Source organism: Thunnus maccoyii, chromosome 8 (genome assembly GCF_910596095.1).
Source record: "Thunnus maccoyii chromosome 8, fThuMac1.1, whole genome shotgun sequence".
Lineage (NCBI taxonomy): Eukaryota > Metazoa > Chordata > Actinopteri > Scombriformes > Scombridae > Thunnus > Thunnus maccoyii.
Window position 1 is genome coordinate 24,206,562 of NC_056540.1, and position 23,434 is coordinate 24,229,995.

Genomic DNA, 23,434 nt, shown 5'->3' on the forward strand with positions numbered 1-23,434 from the left:
ATACACTCTGATAAAAACTCACACAATAAAACAAGCATTCATAGATGTGGGACTCCTACTCTATAGGTCTATCACCAAGAACTAATTTCCTTAAACATATACAGTATATACATGTATAAATGAAATGGCAAAAGTAAATATAATACATGTTGCAGGTTATTTAACATTCACCAACTCAAGAGCTGAAATGTGTACATCAGTATATCTCCCACACAATATGCCATACAGACATTATATCAGCATCAAATTTGTGTTTAGACTGTTAATTCAACCTGAGAGCACTGGCATCAGTGTAGATGATATCTTCCTCTGCAGTTTTTCTATCCCTTGTCCTGGATTTGCATTTCTTGCTTGTGAAGGTTGCTGCAGAATAAACCAATGAGTCCTCGTCTCTCTGAGTATAATATAAAACATGTAAGAAATATATGTGTCAAAAGTGAAATAGAAGATGTCAAAATTTATTTAGAGAGAAAAACATACTGATAAGCTTTCCAGCTACATTTTATGCTTGTATACCTTACCTGCCAACTTTGCTGAACACCACTGGCTGCAGTATTTGTGTGCAGATCAACTGCAGCTGTATTATAAAATAAAAACACAACACTCATATGAATCATTTGAATGTAATTTTGCCAAATATGTTTGATTAATCAATGTATGAGTGACTTCTCTTACCGTTACAACAGTCACAAGATTTTTTCTTGATTTTCTTGATTGAATAAATGAGAACGACTATAACAATCAGACTGAGAGCCAGAGCAGCACACAGCAGAAAGAGAACTGTATTGTCCTTCTGCAAATCACAGATGTTGACTGCTGAAACAGTATGAAAAGGTGCAAATAATGAATAAATAAAGTTTAGAACGAATAAAAATGTAATTAATTATTTTTTAAAATTATTAATGTTATTTAATAAGATGTTAAAGTACATTAAGGATACAAACTAGACATAAATAGGGTAATTCCCACATTAGATAGAAATATTGTTTGATGCAGTTACCTTCAGTGTTGAGTTTTGTTCCATTTCTACTCAGTGTCTCCCCACATGTGGTCACAGCACAGTAGTGAGTCCCAGTATCAGAGCTGCTGACATTGTTCCTGGAGAAGTCGTAGACGCATTTCTGTAAAGACTGAATGTCAAGACTCTTCTCACTTCGATCATTACTGTTTTCATGAGTATAAATAAAACTGGCGTTAAATTTATCCAAACTGGCACTGAACCAGTAAACACTGTGTTCTTCTAGACATGTTTTGTTTGCCGAGAGGAATGAACACCGGAGAGTCACAGAGTCTCCTGGATGCACTGGATCAGATGGAGGGACTGTAGTGATATCTGTATTTGGTCTTGGTCCTTGGAAATTGAAAAAAGGATAAAAACTTCAAAGATTAATTTATATGTTCAAGTCTGGAAATTATATGTAAATTACGATAGACGCTTTGATGTATTTACCTTCAACTTTTAGATGTGTTCCTCTCAAAAATATCAACTTTTGTTGTAGTGTTCTCACACAATAGTAAACTCCAGTATCACTAAGCTTTGCTGGAGTAATACGCAGAACAAATTTTTCAGGTTCTCCTTTGGCTGTAATGCAAGGATCATTCTCAGAGCCATATAGTCTTCCGAAGACCTGAGGCACATTTTCAGACACAAGTTTGATCCAAAGCAAGGTTTCAGCTAACTTGCGGGGACATGTCATTGTCACATAACTTCCAACACCAACAGTCTTTGTCTCATAGATCCAATCGTCTGCACATCCTGAGAAGACATTAAACAAGAATCATATACACTGTCTCCTATTGTAAGAGGATGACAATACTTTAAATATACTGTATATCTGGAGTAAATCTGACCTTTCTATATATACTTACGCCCAACTCTGTGCATCAGCAGTTAAATCATACTGTATTAGAAGAGGATTCACCTTAATGTAATCATATCAAGTGGGAGGGAACAATTTCAGAGCAACCTGATTGGCCTCTCACTACGTTGATGTTTCACTGTACCACAGTGGAAATAATCTTGACTAGCTTTCAAAACACGTGACACAAAACCAGCATGAACCCCTCTCATCTCATATTTGATTCTCATTGTGGGTTTCTATAACTGCCGCTTACAGTAAACATGACAGATCTTTTGTTTACAATATCTGTGCTGTAAATATAAGGTACAAAAACAAAAAAAAGTTTTTTTTTAAATATCATGGCTCTTATTTCACTTGATCTTGATGTGAAATAATCTCCCACTGTCAATATATAGATGGACTTTTCTGCTGATAGGCTTGTGTGAAAATGCCATCCAAACTGTTGAAGCCACACACAAATATCTCCAACTTAAATATCATTTTATCCTGTGGGGTCATGTATCAAGTATATGTGCCCCATTTCCCTTAAAGGGGAACTCCACCAATTTTACACATCAAAGTCTGTTTACATGTGTTGGGGGGTACTACTTCATGTGTGAAAAAAAGTTTTTATAAAAAGGATTTTGTGGCTGCAGGGGATGCTTCACAGAGTTTCACAAATTACCTCAAGTAATGTCACTTAAGTCTGCATCAGTTGGGGCTGAAGACTACTAGGTTTGAAAATGAAAAAATTCTCAGGCTGTGGAGTTAGAAAGAAGTGAGTTTACCAGGCCTCTGTAGCCAGCTGCTCATCTCTGCTTGAGCCTAGTGGCTAAAGGCTACATTAACCACTACTTGCATAATGCACCCTGATCTGCACAGTCAAGTGAATCAAGTCAATTTGCATTGTGGGTAATGTAGGCATGAGGTTTTGACAAGGACGACAAATGTATGGAATAAAAAATACGATATCTCTGGTTGTGCTGCATCAATTGTCATCCTTTTTTTAACTATCCGTTGAGAGTCTGATAATGTTATGAGTGCAATACTAAATCAGTGGATTACTCTTTTAGCACAATACAGTACATTGTACTGTTTTGTACATCTTGCTCTGTCTCACTGTCATTCACTGTAGCACTACAATATTAATGGGGGTTTGTGACCTGGTTTCTAAAATCCCTGAAATAGATTGTCTGAATGTATTGTCTTGATTTTGAGTCTTTTCACAAACACCCAAGATTACATCAATGATGAAGACAATGTTGACTTCAAATGTTCGATGCCATTTTTTACAGCATAGTTAAGACATGGTTAAGGTGAAGCAACTGCATGTTTTGATCTGAGAGAGGGAGGTGAACCTGGGAGAAAGCCCAATTAAATTCAGTGAATAAAGAATCAGGGCCGAAATGTGAACTCAAGACCTTGCTGCTGTGAGGCAGCATGTTTATGACAGAGAGACTAGACTAGAAGCTTTTCACTTACAGTAAAAATACCAACTTAATTAACATAAAGAAAACCTTGGCTACCCCACTGGTGAACACCCTAGTCAGAACAGGAACACACAATGCTCTCTCTTTGACCTTACAGTCACCCTGACACTGCATAAGACAAATACACAGTGAAATACAAAGAGAGTGCACAGAGGAGAAGTAACAGTCACAAAATTCAAAAGTCCTGTGATGAATACTTTTATGTGCTTTGTGTCCTGCTTTGTTCTTTATACTTTACCCTTGCGCACGCATGCACAACCACATACACACACACAAACACACAAACACACACGCTTAGTTACGGTTTGTTTACTGGAACAATGTATGGGGAGTTTAGTATTATTGTGGTTCCGCTTTTAAAATAAGTTGTGAATTCAAAAGGGGCTCTTCTTCCTGTCCCACTCTCAGTCTGAAGTCTGAGCACAACTGAGCACAACTGTTTGACCTGTTCATCAAGGCAAATGCAATAACATTACATGATTGTATCATCACAACCATTTACAGGAGTAGACAGGGGTTTTTGCTTTTTAATGATAGTTGCTGAGAGAAGATGCCACAAGGATCTGGATGAGACCATCATTCTTTTGAATGAGACCATTGTGAAGGTGCTGATGCAAGTGGCCTGGCAAAAAAGCTGAACCTGGCTCAACCTTCCAGGGCTGTAAAATCCTTCATCATTGCATCATATTACACAAATTCTTGTTGCTTACAAAATTGAAGATACATTTAGTTATCACGCATGGGTCGCAAGTATGACGCTGTTTTGATAAGTGAAATGTGTCCAAATTAAAGAGAGGGAATGTTGCAAATTTCAGCTTGCATGTTGCACACTTTGTGAAATGAGCTCCAGGATTGTATTTCATCATCTCTCTGTTATCTAAAGCAACACACCTGCACTAACCCCCTGCTTTTTTGTAATGCAAGGCTGTTTTCGGTATGAATGCCCACTTACTGGCACATCTTCAATATCAAGCACCTCCACTTCACCTACCCTTCATGAAACCATGGAACCAAAAGGTAAAATACACGGTCATAATAACTCTCTTAGCTGAAGTCAGCGTAATCAGCAAGGCTGTCATCACCAAGTGTTGTCTCCTAACTCCCAAAAACCCTCATGACAGGAGGAAACAGCTGTTGCATATACTTTAACAGTGGCATGAATCAGCCCCTTTTCAACCAGATATTGTAGAAAACCTTTCTCACTGCACATGTCAGGAGGTCTAATCTCCTTTACTCATACTAGCGTTTGAATCCCAATCACTTTGCTTGTAGCAAGCTATGGTGGATCCTGCTCTCGCTGCCTGGACTGGTCTTCACCATCTGTCTGTCAGCCTGTCCCTCTCAGGAGCCAAGTCTCGAGAGATTGGCCCGATGTGGGCAGCGCACCTATCAAGCCGGCCTCCTGCGACAGAGCCCCCCAAAATTGAAGGATGGGCCAGGGCTGGGCTGCCAACATCTGGGTCATCTCTGCTTACCACAGCACTGAATGGCAGTCCAGGGCTATCAGGATGACTGACAGCTGCTCTTGTCTCACTCTTTCCAACAGAGGGGAATGAGACAAATAGGAATAAAGATGTAAAGCAGCCTCCCGGCCAAGGCGCACATGCAAACGCAAAGGCCTATGACAAGAATCAACAGTATGAGCTGGGATGTTTCAAAATGGACAACTGACCATCAATGTAGCAGGTTACTGTTAACATATAACTTTAATTATTCTGTCATAATGTATTAAAGAAGTTTGTGATGCTATCTATCCAGATATTCTAACTATCCAGGCTCCTATCCACAAGATTAGTGAAGGTTATTACTTGTTTACCATTAACCCTGCAGTGTTTTTTTCAGTACAGTTAATATCAGATTTACCAAGAACCCCCGAACTCTGACCACCTGAACTCAAACAAACGCCTACAGGAATGCAGTTTCTTTTACCTGTATTTAGTTATAAGCTCTATTTTCATATTCATATGTCATGGTCACAGGTTGCCATTTGTCATTTGTGATAGGTTGCTAAGCTTCAAGAGGGCAGGTCTTATCTAATATGTGTCTGTCACATATTAGAGAGCAGACACCAGGAGATGAGAGTAGAGAAATGGACGTATGAGAATAGCATGCTACTGTTTGAAGCAACTTTTGGTTTAGTTTCTGTCTGCGTCTATTTGTTAATCTAAATGAACTGAAACCAACACTGAACTCAGTGCATCAATAGCGACACAGGAAGAGGGTCACGTAGTCGAGTGAGGCCCAGATCCTGTTGTTGGCAATCAAGGCTTTTAGTATTTTGGAGTGGTAGTAACCGGTACAGACATAAGACTTAGCAGTGATTGAAACCAAATATTTGCGGTCTTCACATTATCAGGGATTATCATCATTACCATTGAATTGCATAATACACAATGACTGTTACATGCGTAAAACGAAGGAAATACTTCCACAGGCAGTTCAAAACCAGTTTGTCTCATATGTTCCGAGACCGTGGCTATTGTGAAGTGCCTCTACAGACAAAGTACAAATCTTTTGAGCAAACACAGTGTGAGCAGCACATTTAGCAGCAGCAGTAGCAGCAGTGAGTCAACTGTTGTGTCTACACAGGAGGCGTTCAGGTACATGGTGGAGTGTAGGTCACCCGCGTTTTAGAATCGCTCAGAACACAATACATAATGACTGTAGTTATGCGCCTAAAACAAAGTAAATACTTCCAACGGGCAGTTCAAAACCAGTTTGTCTCATATGATCCGAGAATGTGGCGATTGTGGAGCGCCCCGACAGACAAAGCACAAATCTTTGGAGCAAACATACCCACTATGCCTTCCAGACAGAAAATAGAAACATTTTAAGAGACCAATACGATTGATCCACTTCATTTTAGGATGCACATTGTTTTGTTTTTTAAATGCAGCCCTTATTTTACTTGAAATGAGAAAAGAATATTTATTTACTGTCAGAGTATTAATTATTTATAGCATCTGTATAATATAATATAATGTTAGTTCTTTCATGTTGTTGGTGTATATACTCATTCACACCTCACATCAACTGTATTAATTTTTCTATGCTTTGAATTAGCGGCTGGAAGCCAAGCAATCGGCCCGTTCTGAACAGACACTGCGCTAGTTCATCATTAAACAAGACATTCAGTCAGTCAGTCAAACTTTATTAAACTAGAGGCAAACTACACTGATTGTGATTTTTAAAATAAACACATCATGGCTAAAATTAAGATAGATGAGAATGTAAAAAAGATGTAAAAAAGTGTTTGGGAAAAAATAGTGCAGTAAAGGTTAAACGTTGTGTTCTTAATTTAATCATTAGTTTGGTATCTGTTGTCATAATGTATATTTCTTAATTAAGAAGAAAGCACATCTACACAACCACCAATTCATTTTAATGCAATACTTTGGCATGGCATTGAAACAGATGAGGGTCATGGAGGAAATTAATAGACTTAAAAATACAAAATATACACTCTGATAAAAACTCACACAATAAAACAAGCATTCATAGATGTGGGACACCTACTCTATAGGTCTATCACCAAGAACTAATTTCCTTAAACATATACAGTATATACATGTATAAATGAAATGGCAAAAGTAAATATAATACATGTTGCAGGTTATTTTACATTCACCAACTCAAGAGCTGAAATGTGTACATCAGTATATCTCCCACACAATGTGCCATATAAACATTATATCAGCATCAAATTTGTGTTTAGACTGTTAATTCAACCTGAGAGCACTGGCATCAGTGTAGATGATATCTTCCTCTGCAGTTTGCATTTCTGTCTTGTGAATGTTGCTGTAGAATAAACCAATGAGTCCTCGTCTCTCTGAGTATAATATAAAACATATAAAAAATATATGTGTCAAAAGTGAAATAGAAGATGTCAAAATTTATTTAGAAAGAAAAACATACTGATAAGTTTTCCAGCTACATTTTATGCTTGTATACCTTACCTGCCAAGTTTGCTGAACACTGCTAGCGGCAACATTTGAGTGCAGATCAACTGCAGCTGTATTATAAAATAAAAACACAACACTCATATGAATCATTTGAATCTAATTTTGCAAAATATGTTTGATTAATCAATGTATGAGTGACTTCTCTTACTGTTGCAACAGTCACAAGATTTTTTCTTGATTTTCTTGATTGAATAAATGAGAACGACTATAACAATCAGACTGAGAGCCAGAGCAGCACACAGCAGAAAGAGAACTGTATTGTCCTTCTGCAAATCACAGATGTTGACTGCTGAAACAGTATGAAAAGGTGCAAATAATGAAAGTTTAGAATGAATAAAAGTGTAATTAATTATTTTTTTAAATTATTATTTATGTTATTTGCTAAGATGTTAAAGTACATTAAGGATAAATACTAGACATAAATAGGGTAATTCCCACATTAGATAGAAATATTGTTTGATGCAGTTACCTTCAGTGTTGAGTTTTGTTCCATTTCTACTCAGTGTCTCCCCACATGTGGTCACAGCACAGTAGTGAGTCCCAGTATCAGAGCTGCTGACATTGTTCCCTGAGAAGTCGTAGACGCATTTCTGTAAAGACTGAATGTCAAGACTCTTCTCACTTCGATCATTACTGTTTTCATGAGTATAAATAAAACTGGCGTTAAATTTATCCAAACTGGCACTGAACCAGTAAACACTGTGTTCTTCTAGACATGTTTTGTTTGCAGAGAGGACTGAACACTGGAGAGTCACAGAGTCTCCTGGACGCACTGGATCAGATGGAGGGACTGTAGTGATATCTGTATTTGGTCTTGGTCCTTGGAAATTGAAAAAAGGATAAAAACTTCAAAGATTAATTTATATGTTCAAGTCTGGAAATTTTATGTAAATTACGATAGACGCTTTGATGTATTTACCTTCAACTTTTAGATATGTTCTTTTCAAAAATATCAACTGTTGTTGTGATGTTCTCACACAATAGTAAACTCCAGTATCACTAAGCTCTGCTTTTGGAATACGCAGAGCAAATTTTCCAGATTCTTCTTTGGCTGTATATAGATCATCAAAGCGATTCGTTCTTGCTAAGACCTGAGGCACATTTTCAGAAACAAGTTTGATCCAAAGCAAGGATTCAGCTATCTTGCGGGGACATGTCATTGTCACATAACGTCCAACACCAACAGTCTGTGTCTCATAGATCCAATCGTCTGCACATCCTGAGAAGACATTAAACAAGAATCATATACACTGTCTCCTAAGTTACTGTAAGAGGATGACAATACTTTAAATATATTGTATATCTGGAGTAAATCTGACCTTTATGCATATACTTACGCCCAACTCTGTGCATCAGCAGTAAATAAAGTATGATCAGCATTTTCCTGTTAATCCACTTGAGACTGCAGTTAAATCATACTGTATTAGAAGAGGATTCGCCTTAATGTAATCATATCAAGTGGGAGGGAACAATTTCAGAGCAACCTGATTGGCCTCTCACCACATTGATGTTTCACTGTACCACAGTGGAAATAATCTTGACTACCTTTCAAAACACGTGACACAAAACCAGCATGAACCCCTCTCATCTCATATTTGATTCTCATTGTGGGTTTCTATAACTGCCACTTACAGTAAACATGACAGATCTTTTGTTTACAATATCTCTGCTGTAAATATAAGGTACAAAAACAAAAAAAAGTTTTTTTTAAATATCATGGCTCTTATTTCACTTGATCTTGATGTGAAATAATCTCTCACTGTCAATATATAGATGGACTTTTCTGCTGATAGGCTTGTGTGAAAATGCCATCCAAGCTGTTGAAGCCACACACAAATATCTCCAACTTAAATATCATTTTATCCTGTGGGGTCATGTATCAAGTATATGTGTCCCATTTCCCTTAAAGGGGAACTCCACCAATTTTACGCATCAAAGTCTGTTTACATGTGTTGGGGAGTACTACTTCATGTGTGAAAAAAGTTTGTATAAAAAGCGTTTTGTGGCTGCAGGGGATGCTTCACAGAGTTTCATAAATTACCTCAAGTAATGTTACTTGAGTCAGCATCAGTTGGGGCTGAAGACTACTAGGTTTGAAAATGAAAAAATTTTCTGTGGAGTTAGAAAGAAGTGAGTTTACCAGGCCTCTGTAGCCAGCTGCTCATCTCTGCTTAACCCCCCCCCCCCCCCCCCCCCCCCCCCAGGGATGGATCCTCTTGGAGGAGAACCAGAGCGGGCAGTGGGTGTTGTTTCGACTGGAAAACAGGTCCACATCCACTCTCCTGAACCGGTTCCAAATCTGCTGCACCACCTCGGGGGGCAGCCCCCACTCCTTTGCCAGAGGGCTGCCTCTTAACGTGAAGTCGGCACCCCTGAGTGAAACAGACATGACGTCTCCTCTCCTTGGTTTGTGTGCGAGCCTGTTGCTTTACTCCTTAAGGGGGAGATAATGCTGCTGGCCACGCCATCATTAACCCGAGAAATAAGCTGTGTGTGCTGGTCCCATGAGGGATGACGACAAGATCAGCGGGAGACAGTGTTGACACTAAGTAGACATGTAGTGTCCTCTCCCCGCCCAATGTGTGTGCACAAAGCTTTATTCCTCAGTGAAGAGGTAACATCGCTAGATGCATCACCATTAGATGCATCACCGTTAGACTCATCACCATTAGCTGGAGAGATGAGCTGTGCTAGCTGGTCTAATAGATGATGCCAGGGAGCACAGTGAGAGACAGATCTGCTTCTCTGTGTCACTGTGTCGGGTGGGAAGTGTTTCTTTCTCACAACATCGTGCCTAACATAGCACTCGTGCATGGTCTTGGCGCTGAGCTTTTCCCGGCTAGCATAGCATGTAGTTGAATGAGGCCGCCCCCCATCTGCTTCCCTAACGGTGGGAAGACAGGCAGGGGTGCCAGCTGAACGAGTGCTTTCTGCACTCGTTCAGAGGCTGTGCACTCTTACACAGCCTCTGTGATCAGCTGAATGAAGCAGGCTGGGCCGCTATCATCACAGTGTCATGTAGGGCCTGAGAGGTGGTAGAGGGAAGGGTGGAGGATTTTGCTCTTTGATGGAAAATATCATTTGTTTTATTAAAACATTTTCAACACAGCAGAACACATGAACATGAACAGTGGTGGGAGGGGCCAGTGAACTCCACTGACACATTTAGGAGGGCGCTGTTGAACATAACCCGTACTAATATGATGCTCTCTCCCACTGACAGTCACTTCAGTGCTGCTGCTCTCCCTACATGCAGGGCTTCTGCGTGGGACTGCCGGCGTTTTTCGTTCTGGCACGGGCCGCTCCACGGTTACAGGAGGGCCAGTGCTGCGGTGTCTCTGTTGAGGTGGTCTGGGAGGTGGCTGATGGTGCTGACAGTGCTCTCCTCCTTGCCATGGTGTTGCGGCGATACACCTCGTCACCTCTCTGGCTAGAAGAAGGCCTCTTCCAGCCTCTTGAAGCACTGATACAGTCATGTGACTGCATCACACGATTGTCTTGCTGAAGTATACTTCAGTGTATACTTCATCTATGGTTGCATCATTGAAAACACACATAAAATACACATTTTCAGACATGAGCCCATTAACAAGCAACTAAAACAGTTAATTTGTTCAACTAAACTTAGCCTGCTATTAAACTTGTCGCATTCTAGATCATCTGCAGAGGTTTGAGTGTACATGCAGGGAGGCCTGCCAGTAAGGAGTTGCAGTAGTCAATACGTGATATTATGAGAACTTGTACCAAGAGTTGTGCTGCAAGCTCAGACAAGTAGGGTTTTTTCTTCCTGATGTTGTACAGGGCAAATCGACATGATCGAGTGACTGAAGCCGCGTGAACCTTAAAGGTTAGTTGGTCATCAATCATGACACCCAAGTTCCGGGCAGACTTTGTGGACAAACGCAGACAAACACACACACAACACAAACACGACATCATCTGACCTTTCCTTGTCTCAGAGCCACGTTGTAAAGTCCATGTCATTGTAGCCAACTTGTGATAAAACAGAAGCCTTGTCTCTGGAGTTATAACATTATATATTGTAAATAATACCTGGCACTGAACTGCTGCTGCTATTCCTGGTTTGAGTTGTGGATTTTCGGTAAAACCCAGAGTGGACTTTTGAGTTGCCGTTCTTTTGTATTTGTGAAATTAAATGGGATTGAACTGAACTGATTTGGGGCTGTGGTGAAAACGAAGCGGATTGATATCTGAGATTTTGGGACGCATTACACTTTTGCGTTAAAAGTAACACAAAAGATACGTTCCCTTGTCACTAATTACTTTTTATATGCAGTAATTGGTAAAGTAATTCAATTACTTTTTGAGAGAAGTAACTGTAACTAATCAGTATTTTTCAGTAACTTGCCCAACATGGTTTAAGACATGGTAAAGGTTAGGCAGTTGGGAAATACATGGGTGGGATATAGTCTGGGATATGTTTTGTGACCCACATAGGGTCGACCTTTATCAGGGTCATTGTCAGCATTAGCTTACACACCTATAGTGTATAACAGTAATGAGTTGAGTGGGAGGATAGTTCTCTATAAATGTGCAAGCCAAAAACAAGGAAGTGATGCAAGATCAATAGACAGCAGAGGGAAGGAGGGAACAGAAAGGGGAGGGAAGGGAGATGAAAGGAAGGGAAGGAGTGGCTACCAAGTCAAAGTTGAGTTAATCCATATGTACACATGATAAATTCACCAATCTCTCTGTCTACTCTCTCTCTCTCTCTCTCTCTCTCTCTCTCTATATATATATATATATATATATATATATATGTATACATCAAAATTCACACACAAATTCACTGTGTGTGTGTGTGTGTGTGTGAAGATATATATATATATATATATATATATATATATATATATATATATATATATATATATATATATATATATATATATATATATATATATATATATACTGGCTTTCTGTCTCCTTAAGGGTTGACTACAAAGTCTTGTTACTCACATACAAATCTATCAACAGACATGCATGTCCTTACCTACAGGAACACAACCTTGCATGCCAGATGGTTTGTAAACAGAACCATCTGAGAAGTCGTCCCTGGAAACTGTTTGGAAAAGGGCAGGCACTTTGAAAAAATACTTGGCAGTTGATAGGATGAACCATCTGTCTATCACTGCTTATAACTGTCTTACCTTGCAAGGCAGCTGGATCATGAAATCATGCAAGAATCCTCATAGGATGCTGATTGGTTTGACTCAACGGTGGCTGTTTTCATATTCATCAACTGAAAGTGGAAAGTTTTTTTCGGTGAGCACAGAGAAACTTTCCTCTTAATTAATCACAGAGAAACTCTCCCTCTGACAGCTTTCTAGTATCAAACTTTCTAGTATCAAACTTTCTAGTATCAAACTTTCTAGTATCAAACTTTCTAGTATCAAACTGTGCACATAAATAATTTTGCACAGTGAAGTTCAAACATCCAACTGTAACAATAAGTAAAATACATTTTTGAGTGGAGGAGGACTTTGAGTTAAATTTATTTTAGTTATGAAAAACATATGGGTCAAATTACTTATAATCCTGTGTTTTGTTCCTCTGTCTTTGTCTAGCTCATTGAGTCTGGACTGTGACACAAGCCCACTAAGGTGTTCCTATCAAAAACCCCAAAGACCAGAGGTCCAGCTTCACCCTGTGTCTACACAGTAAACGTAGCATGAGCAGCAGAAGCAGCGAGTGCTCCATCTGTGTCTACACTGGAGGCATTCAGGTGATGCATGTAAAATGGAGGAAAATAGACTTGAAGCATAAATGAACGCTGGTGCAGACATCTTCATAGATTACATGTGCATGAAAAACATGTCTGACACACTTGCTGTCTAGACACGGGGTTAGGCCGCATTCACACCAAATCTGGCAAAGCAGGAAAAACAGCAGCAGCAACAACAGAGAAAGAGAGAGAGAGAGAGAGAGTGAGGGAGGGAGCAAGAGAGAGCAGCAGTGGTCAAGGGAGCTAGAGAAGAGGGGGGCAGCAGTAACAAGAACAAAGCCGTGAGTTCTAAAGCACAAATAAACACGCCCACACCTGAACAACAACCAAATCTACATAGGCCTATGACAAGTATCAACAGTATGAGCTGGGATGTTTCAACATGGACAACTGACCATCAATGTAGCAGGTTACTGTTAACATATAACTTTAATTATTATGTCATAATGTGTTAAAGAAGTTTGTGATGCTATCTATCCAGATATTCTAACTATCCAGGCTGCTTACAAGATTAGTGAAGGTTATTACTTGTTTACCATTAACCCTGCAGTGTTTTTTTCAGTACAGTTAATGTCAGATTTACCAAGAACCCCCGAACTCTGACCACCTGAACTCAAACAAACGCCAACAGGAATGCAGTTTCTTTTACCTATATTTAGTCATAAGCTCTATTTTCATATTCATATGTCATGGTCACAGGTTGCCATTTGTCATTTGTGATAGGTTGCTACGTTTCAAGAGGGCAGGTCTTATCTAATATGTGTCTGTCACATATTAGAGAGCAGACACCAGGAGATGAGAGTAGAGATATGGATGTATGAGAATAGAATGCTACTGTTTGAAGCAACTTTTGGTTTAGTTTCTGTCTGCGTCTATTTGTTAATCTAAATGAACTGAAACCAACACTGAACTCAGTGCATCAATAGCGACACAGGAAGAGGGTCACGTAGTCGAGTGAGGCCCAGATCCTGTTGTTGGCAATCAAGGCTTTTAGTATTTTGGAGTGGTAGTAACCGGTACAGCCATAAGACTTAGCAATGATTGAAACCAAATATTTGCAGTCTTCACATTATCAGGGATTATCATCATTACCATTGAATTGCATAATACCGTTACGCGCGTAAAACGAAGGAAATACTTCCACAGGCAGTTCAAAACCAGTTTGTCTCATATGTTCCGAGACCGTGGCTATTGTGAAGTGCCTCTACAGACAAAGTACAAATCTTTTGAGCAAACACAGTGTGAGCAGCACATTTAGCAGCAGCAGTAGCAGCAGTGAGTCAACTGTTGTGTCTACACAGGAGGCGTTCAGGTACATGGTGGAGTGTAGGTCACCGCTCAGAACACAATACATAATGACTGTAGTTATGTGCCTAAAACAAAGTAAATACTTCCAACGGGCAGTTCAAAACCAGTTTGTCTCTTATGATCCGAGAATGTGGCGATTGTGGAGCGCCCCGACAGACAAAGCACAAATCTTTGGAGCAAACATACCCACTATGCCTTCCAGAGAGAAAATAGAAACATTTTAAGAGACCAATACGATTGATCCACTTCATTTTAGGATGCACATTGTTTTATTTTTTAAATGCAGCCCTTATTTTACTTGAAATGAGAAAAGAATATTTATTTACTGTCAGAGTATTAATTATTTATAGCATCTGTATATAATATAATATTAGTTCTTTCATGTTGTTGGTGTATATACTCATTCACACCTCACATCAACTGTATTCATTTTTCTATGCTTTGAGTTAGGGGCTGGAAGCCAAGCAATCGGCCCGTTCTGAACAGACACTGCACTAGTTCATCATTAAACAAGACATTCAGTCAGTCAGTCAAACTTTATTAAACTAGAGGCAAACTACACTGATTGTGATTTTTAAAATAAACACATCATGGCTAAAATTAAGATAGATGAGAATGTAAAAAAGATGTAAAAAAGTGTTTGGGAAAGAATAGTGCAGTAAAGGTTAAACGTTGTGTTCTTAATTTAATCATTAGTTTGGTATCTGTTGTCATAATGTATATTTCTTAATTAAGAAGAAAGCACAGCTACGCAACCACCAATTCATTTTAATGAAATACTTTGGCATGGCATTGAAACAGATGTGGGTCATGCAGGAAATTAATAGACTTAAAAATACATGATATACACTCTGATAAAAACTCACACAATAAAACAAACATTCATGGTGGGACACCTACTCTATAGGTCTATCACCAAGAACTCATTTCCTTAAACATATACAGTATAAACATGTATAAATGAAATGGCAAAAGTAAATATAATACATGTTGCAGGTTATTCAAAAAAAAAAAAAAACATTCACCAACTCAAGAGCTGAATGTGTACATCAGTATATCTCCCACACAATGTGCCATACAAACATTATATCAGCATCAAATTTGTGTTTAGACTGTTAATTCAACCTGAGAGCACTGGCATCAGTGTAGATAATATCTTCCTCTGCAGTTTTTCTATCCCTTGTCCTGGATTTGCAAGATTTTCTTATGAAGACTGGTGCAGAATAAACCAATGAGTCCTCGTCTCTCTGAGTATAATATAAAACATATAAGAAATATATGTGTCAAAAGTGAAATAGAAGATGTCAAAATTTATTTAGAGAGAAAAACATACTGATAAGCTTTCCAGCTACATTTTATGCTTGTATACCTTACCTGCCAACGTTGCTGAACACCACTGGCTGCAGTATTTGTGTGCAGATCAACTGCAGCTGCATTATAAAATAAAAACACAACACTCATATGAATCATTTGAATCTAATTTTGCCAAATATGTTTGATTAATCAATGTATGAGTGACTTCTCTTACCGTTACAACAGTCACAAGATTTTTTCTTGATTTTCTTGATTGAATAAATGAGAACGACTATAACAATCAGACTGAGAGCCAGAGCAGCACACAGCAGAAAGAGAACTGTATTGTCCTTCTGCAAATCACAGATGTTGACTGCTGAAACAGTATGAAAAGGTGCAAATAATGAAAGTTTAGAATGAATGAAAGTGTAATTAATTATTTTTTTTAAATTATTATTTATGTTATTTAATAAGATGTTAAAGTAAAGGATACAAACTAGACATAAATAGGGTAATTCCCACATTAGATAGAAATATTGTTTGACGCAGTTACCTTCAGTGTTGAGTTTTGTTCCATTTCTACTCAGTGTCTCCCCACATGTGGTCACAGCACAGTAGTGAGTCCCAGTATCAGAGCTGCTGACATTGTTCCTGGAGAAGTCGTAGACGCATTTCTGTAAAGACTGAATGTCAAGACTCTTCTCACTTCGATCATTACTGTTTTCATGAGTATAAATAAAACTGGCGTTAAATTTATCCAAACTGGCACTGAACCAGTAAACACTGTGTTCTTCTAGACATGTTTTGTTTGCCGAGAGGACTGAACACTGGAGAGTCACAGAGTCTCCTGCACGCACTGGATCAGATGGAGGGACTGTAGTGATATCTGCATGTGGTCCTGATCCTTGGAAATTGAAAAAAGGATAAAAACTTTAAAGATTAATTTATATGTTCAAGTCTGGAAATTTTATGTAAATTACGATAGACGCTTTGATGTATTTACCTTCAACTGTTAGATGTGTTCCTCTCAAAAATATCAACTGTTGTTGTGATGTTCTCACACAATAGTAAACTCCAGTATCACTAAGCTCTGCTTTTGGAATACGCAGAGCAAATTTTCCAAATTCTTCTTTGGATGTATATAGATGATCAAAGCCATTCGTTCTTGCTAAGACCTGAGGCACATTTTCAGAAACAAGTTTGATCCAAAGCAAGGATTCAGCTATCTTGCGGGGACATTTCATTGTCACATAACTTCCAACACCAACAGTCTGTGTCTCATAGATCCAATCGTCTGCACATCCTGAGAAGACATTAAACAAGAATCATATACACTGTCTCCTAAGTTACTGTAAGAGGATGACAATACTTTAAATATATTGTATATCTGGAGTAAATCTGACCTTTCTACATATACTTACGCCCAACTCTGTGCATCAGCAGTAAATAAAGTATGATCAGCATTTTCCTGTTAATCCACTTGAGACTGCAGTTAAATCATACTGTATTAGAAGAGGATTCGCCTTAATGTAATCATATCAAGTGGGAGGGAACAATTTCAGAGCAACCTGATTGGCCTCTCACCACATTGATGTTTCACTGTACCACAGTGGAAATAATCTTGACTACCTTTTAAAACACGTGACACAAAACCAGCATGAACCCCTCTCATCTCATATTTGATTCTCATTGTGGGTTTCTATAACTGCCACTTACAGTAAACATGACAGATCTTTTGTTTACAATATCTCTGCTGTAAATATAAGGTACAAAAACAAAAAAAGTTTTTTTTAAATATCATGGCTCTTATTTCACTTGATCTTGATGTGAAATAATCTCCCACTGTCAATATATAGATTTACTTTTCTGCTGATAGGCTTGTGTGAAAATGCCATCCAAGCTGTTGAAGCCACACACAAATATCTCCAACTTAAATATCATTTTATCCTGTGGGGTCATGTATCAAGTATATGTGCCCCATTTCCCTTAAAGGGGAACTCCACCAATTTTACACATCAAAGTCTGTTTACATGTGTTGGGGGGTACTACTTCATGTGTGAAAAAAGTTTGTATAAAAAGCGTTTTGTGGCTGCAGGGGATGCTTCACAGAGTTTCATAAATTACCTCAAGTAATGTTACTTGAGTCAGCATCAGTTGGGGCAGAAGACTACTAGGTTTGAAAATGAAAAAATTCTCAGGCTGTGGAGTTAGAAAGAAGTGAATTTACCAGGCCTCTGTAGCCAGCTGCTCATCTCTGCTTGAGCCTAGTGGCTAAAGGCTACATTAACCACTACTTGCATAATGCACCCTGATCTGCACAGTCAAGTGAATCAAGTCAATTTGCATTGTGGGTAATGTAGGCATGAGGTTTTGACAAGGACGACAAATGTATGGAATAAAAACTACGATATCTCTGGTTGTGCTGCATCAATTGTCATCCTTTTTTTTTAACTATCCGTTGAGAGTCTGATAATGTTATGAGTGCAATACTAAATCAGTGGATTACTCTTTTAGCACAATACAGTACATTGTACTGTTTTGTACATCTTGCTCTGTCTCACAGTCATTCACTGTAGCACTACCATATTTATGGGGGGATGTGACCTGGTTTCTAAAATCCCTGAAATAGATTGTCTGAACTTATTGTCTTGATTTTGAGTCTTTTCACAAACACCCAAGATTACATCAATGATGAAGACAATGTTGACTTCAAATGTTCGATGCCATTTTTTACAGCATAGTTAAGACATGGTTAAGGTGAAGCAACTGCATGTTGTGATCTGAGAGAGGGGGGAACCTGGGAGAAAGCCCAATTAAATTCAGCGAACAAAGAATCAGGGCCGAAATGTGAACTCAAGACCTTGCTGCTGTGAGGCAGCATGTTTATGACAGAGAGACTAGACTAGAAGCTTTTCACTTACAGTAAAAATACCAACTTAATTAACATAAAGAAAACCTTGGCTACCCCACTGGTGAACACCCTAGTCAGAACAGGAACACACATTGCTCTCTCTTTGACCTTACAGTCACCCTGACACTGCATAAGACAAATACACAGTGAAATACAGAGTCCTGTGATGAATACTCTTATGTGCTTTGTGTCCTGCTTTGTACTTTATACTTTACCCTTGCGCACACATGCACACAAACATACACAAACACACACACACACACACACACACACACACACACACACACACACACACACACACTTAGTTACAGTTTGTTTACTGGAACAAACAATGTATGGAAAGTTTAGTATTATTGTGGTTGAGCTTTTAAAATAAGTTGTGAATTCAAAAGGGGCTCTTCTTCCTGTCCCACTCTCAGTCTGAAGTCTGAGCACAACTGAGCACAACTGTTTGACCTGTTCATCAAGGCAAATGCAATAACATTACATGATTGTATCATCACAACCATTTACAAGAGGGGTTTTTGCTTTTTAATGATAGTCTCTGTGAGAAGATGCCACAAGGATCTGGATGAGACCAGTGACCATCATTCTTTTGAATGAGACCATTGTGAAGGTGCTGAGGCAAGTGGTCTGGCAAAAAAGTATTCATTGCATCACATTACACAAATTCTTGTTGCTTACAAAATTCAAGATACATTTAGTTATCACGCATGGGTCGCAAGTATGACGCTGTTTTGATAAGTGAAATGTGTCCAAATTAAAGAGAGGGAATGTTGCAAATTTCAGCTTGCATATTGCACACTTTGTGAAATGAGCTCCAGGATTGTATTTCATCATCTCTCTGTTATCTAAAGCAACACACCTGCACTAACCCCCTGCTTTTTTTAATGCAAGGCTGTTTTCGGTATGAATGCCCACTTACTGGCACATCTTCAATATCAAGCACCTCCACTTCACCTACCCTTCATGAAACCATGGAACCAAAAGGTAAAATACACGGTCATAATAACTCTCTGAGCTGAAGTCAGCGTAATCAGCAAGGCTGTCATCACCAAGTGTTGTCTCCTAACTCCCAAAAACCCTCATGACAGGAGGAAACAGCTGTTGCATATACTTTAACAGTGGCATGAATCAGCCCCTTTTCAACCAGATATTGTAGAAAACCTTTCTCACTGCACATGTCAGGAGGTCTAATCTCCTTTACTCATACCAGCGTTTGAATCCCAATCACTTTGCTTGTAGCAAGCAATGATGGATCCTGCTCTCGCTGCCTGGACTGGTCTTCACCATCTGTCTGTCAGCCTGTCCCTCTCAGGAGCCAAGTCTCGAGAGATTGGCCCAATGTGGGCAGCGCACCTATCAAGCCGGCCTCCTGCGACAGAGCCCCCCAAACTTGAGGGATGGACCAGGGCTGGGCTGCCAACATCTGGGTCATCTCTGCTTACCACAGCACTGAATGGCAGTCCAGGGCTATCAGGATGACTGACAGCTGCTCTTGTCTCACTCTTTCCAACAGAGGGGGAATGAGACAAAGAGGAGTAAAGATGTAAAGCAGCCTCCCGGCCAAGGCGCACATGCAAACGCATCCACCCCCAGGGATGGATCCTCCTGGAGGAGAACCAGAGCGGGCAGTGGGTGTTGTTTTGACTGGAAAACAGGTCCACATCCACTCTCCTGAACCGGTTCCAAATCTGCTGCACCACCTCGGGGTGCAGCCCCCACTCGTTTGCCAGAGGGCTGCCTCTTAACGTGAAGTCGGCACCCCTGAGTGAAACAGACATGACGTTTCCTCTCCTTGGTTTGTGTGTGAGCCTGTTGCTTTACTCCTTAAGGGGGAGATAATGCTGCTGGCCACGCCATCATTAACCCGAGAAATAAGCTGTGTGTGCTGGTCCCATGAGGGATGACGACAAGATCAGCGGGAGACAGTGTTGACATTAAGTAGACATGTAGTGTCCTCTCCCCGCCCAATGTGTGTGCACAAAGCTTTATTCCTCAGTGAAGAGGTAACATTGCTAGATGCATCACCATTAGATGCATCACCGTTAGACTCATCACCATTAGCTGGAGAGATGAGCTGTGCTAGCTGGTCTAATCGATGGTGCCAGGGAGCACAGTGAGAGACAGATCTGCTTCTCTGTGTCACTGTGTCGGGTGGGATGTGTTTCTTTCTCACAACATCGTGCCTAACATGGCACTCGTGCATGGTCTTGGCGCTGAGCTTTTCCCGGCTAGCATAGCACGTAGTTGAATGAGGCCGCCCCCCATCTGCTTCCCTAACGGTGGGAAGAGAGGCAGGGGTGCCAGCTGAACGAGTGCTTTCTGCATTACACAGCCTCTGTGATCAGCTGGATGAAGCAGGCTGGGCCGCCATCATCACATGGAGGGCCTGAGAGGTGGTTGCGGGAAGGATGGAGGATTTTGCTCTTTGATGGAAAATGTAATTTGTTTTATTGAAACATTTTCAACACAGCAGAACACATGAACATGAACAGTGGTGGGAGGGGCCAGTGAACTCATTCACTGACACATTCAGGAGGGCGCTGTTGAACATAACCCGTACTAATATGATGCTCTCTCCCACTGACAGTCACTTCAGTGCTGCTGCTCTCCCTACATGCAGGGCTTCTGCGTGGGACTGCCGGCATTTTTCATTCTGGCATGGACCGCTCCACGGTTACGGGAGGGCCAGTGCTGCGGTGTCTCTGTTGAGGTGGTCTGGGAGGTGGCTGATGGTGTTGACGGTGCTCTCCTCCTTGCCATGGTGTTGCGACGATACACCTCGTCACCTCTTTGGCTAGAAGAAGGCCTCTTCCAGCCTCTTGAAGCACTGATACAGTCATGTGACTGCATCACACGATTGTCTTGCTGAAGTATACTTCAGTGTATACTTCATCTATGGTTGCATCATTGAAAACACACATAAAATACACATTTTCAGACATGAGCCCATTAACAAGCAACTAAAACAGTCAATTTGTTCAACTAAACTTAGCCTGCTATTAAAGCTTGCCGCATTCTAGATCATCTGTAGAGGTTTGAGTGTACATGCAGGGAGGCCTGCCAGTAAGGAGTTGCAGTAGTCGATACGTGATATTACAAGAGTTGTGCTGCAAGCTCAGACAGGTAGGGTCTGATCTTCCTGATGTTGTACAGGGCAAATCGACACGATCGAGTGACTGAAGCCACGTGAACCTTAAAGGTTAGTTGGTCATCAATCATGACACCCAAGTTCTGGGCAGACTTTGTGGACAAATGCAGACAAACACACACACAACACAAACACGACATCATCTGACCTTTCCTTGTCTCAGAGCCGCGTTGTAAAGTCCATGTCATTGTAGCCAACTTGTGATAAAACAGAAGCCTTGTCTCTGGAGTTATAACATTATATATTGTAAATAAAACCTGGCACTGAACTGCTGCTGCTATTCCTGATTTGAGTTGTGGATCTGGGGTAAAACCCAGAGTGGACTTTTGAGTTGCCATTCTTTTGTATTTGTGAAATTAAATAGGATTGAACTGAACTGATTTGGGGCTGTGGTGAAAACGAAGCGGATTGAAATCTGAGATTTTGGGACGCATTACACTTTTGCGTTAAAAGTAACACAAAAGATATGTTCCCTTGTAACTAATTACTTTTCATATGCAGTAATTGGTAAAGTAATTCAATTACTTTTTGAGAGAAGTAAGTGTAACTAATTACTATTTTTCAGTAACTTGCCCAACACGGTTTAAGACATGGTAAAGGTTAGGCAACTGCATGTTTTGATCTAAGGGAGGGCAGAGAACCTGGGAGAAATCACAATTAAATTCTGCAAATATAGAATCAGGGCCGAAATGTGAACTCAAGACCTTGCTGCTGTGAGGCAGCATGTTTATGACAAAACTACGACAATAGTTAATAAGCGTTTCACTTGCAGTAAAAATACCAACTTAATAACTTAACATAGCACCCTACTTAGAACAGAAACAGGAACACACATTGCTCTCCAGCACAACAACACAAAGAGCTCTGGCATCAAAAAATGACCTTACAGTCAAATTAAGGATTCCCGGACACTGCATAAGACAAATACACAGTGAAATATACAGAGAGTGCACAGAGGAGAAGTAACAGTTACAAAATTCAAAAGCCCTGTGATGAATACTTTTATGTGCTTTGTGTCCTGCTATGTACTTTATACTTTCTCTTTGTGCACGGACACACATGCACATACACGCACACACACGCACACACTTAGTAACAATCTGTTTACTGAAAGAAATGATGTATGGAAAGTTTAGCATTGTTGTGGTTGGGCTTTAAAAATAAGGTGTGAATTCAAAAGGGGCCCTTCTTCCTGTGTCACTCTCAGTCTGAAGTCTCAGGAAGCTGGGCTTGAGCACAACTGTTTTACATGTTCACCAAAGCAAGTGCAGTAACAATACACAATTGTATCATCACAACCATTTACAGAAGTAGACAGAGGTATTTGCTTTTTATTGATAGTTGCTAAGAGAAGGCGGATCTGAGTGAGACCAGTGATCATTATTCTTTTGAATGGGACCATTGTGAGGGTGCTGATGCAAGTGCTCTGGCAAAAAAGAAGAATCTAGCTCAACTTTCCTGAGCAGTTAATCCTTCATCATATCATGTTACACAAATGATTGCTCCCTGAGAAGACATTAAACAAGAAACATATACACCTTCTAATGCTATCTCTCTCTTTCCCTCTCTCTCTCTGTCTCGCCCTCTGTTGTAAAAGGATGACAATACTTTAAATACATATCTGGAGTAAATCTGACCTTCCTACATACTTATGCCATTTTATATCCCATTTTATTGCACTATAAGTTACTGTAGTTACTGCCTCCAAACCTGAACAAATAAACAACTTGCA

The 23,434-nt window shown here is 39.9% G+C and overlaps 1 protein-coding gene across 1 annotated transcript; it reads right to left on the bottom strand.

Annotated features, from left to right (window-relative positions):
• Positions 1-249: 249 nt before the first annotated feature.
• Positions 250-20,332, bottom strand: LOC121901457. The gene is made up of 6 exons (XM_042418250.1): positions 19,945-20,332; positions 16,641-16,940; positions 16,191-16,541; positions 15,873-16,013; positions 15,719-15,774; positions 250-394 (listed from the first exon to the last, which is right to left on the bottom strand). The coding sequence occupies exons 1-6, from the start codon at positions 20,330-20,332 to the stop codon at positions 263-265; spliced, it is 1,368 nt and encodes a 455-aa protein (XP_042274184.1). The 3' UTR covers positions 250-262.
• Positions 20,333-23,434: the final 3,102 nt, after the last annotated feature.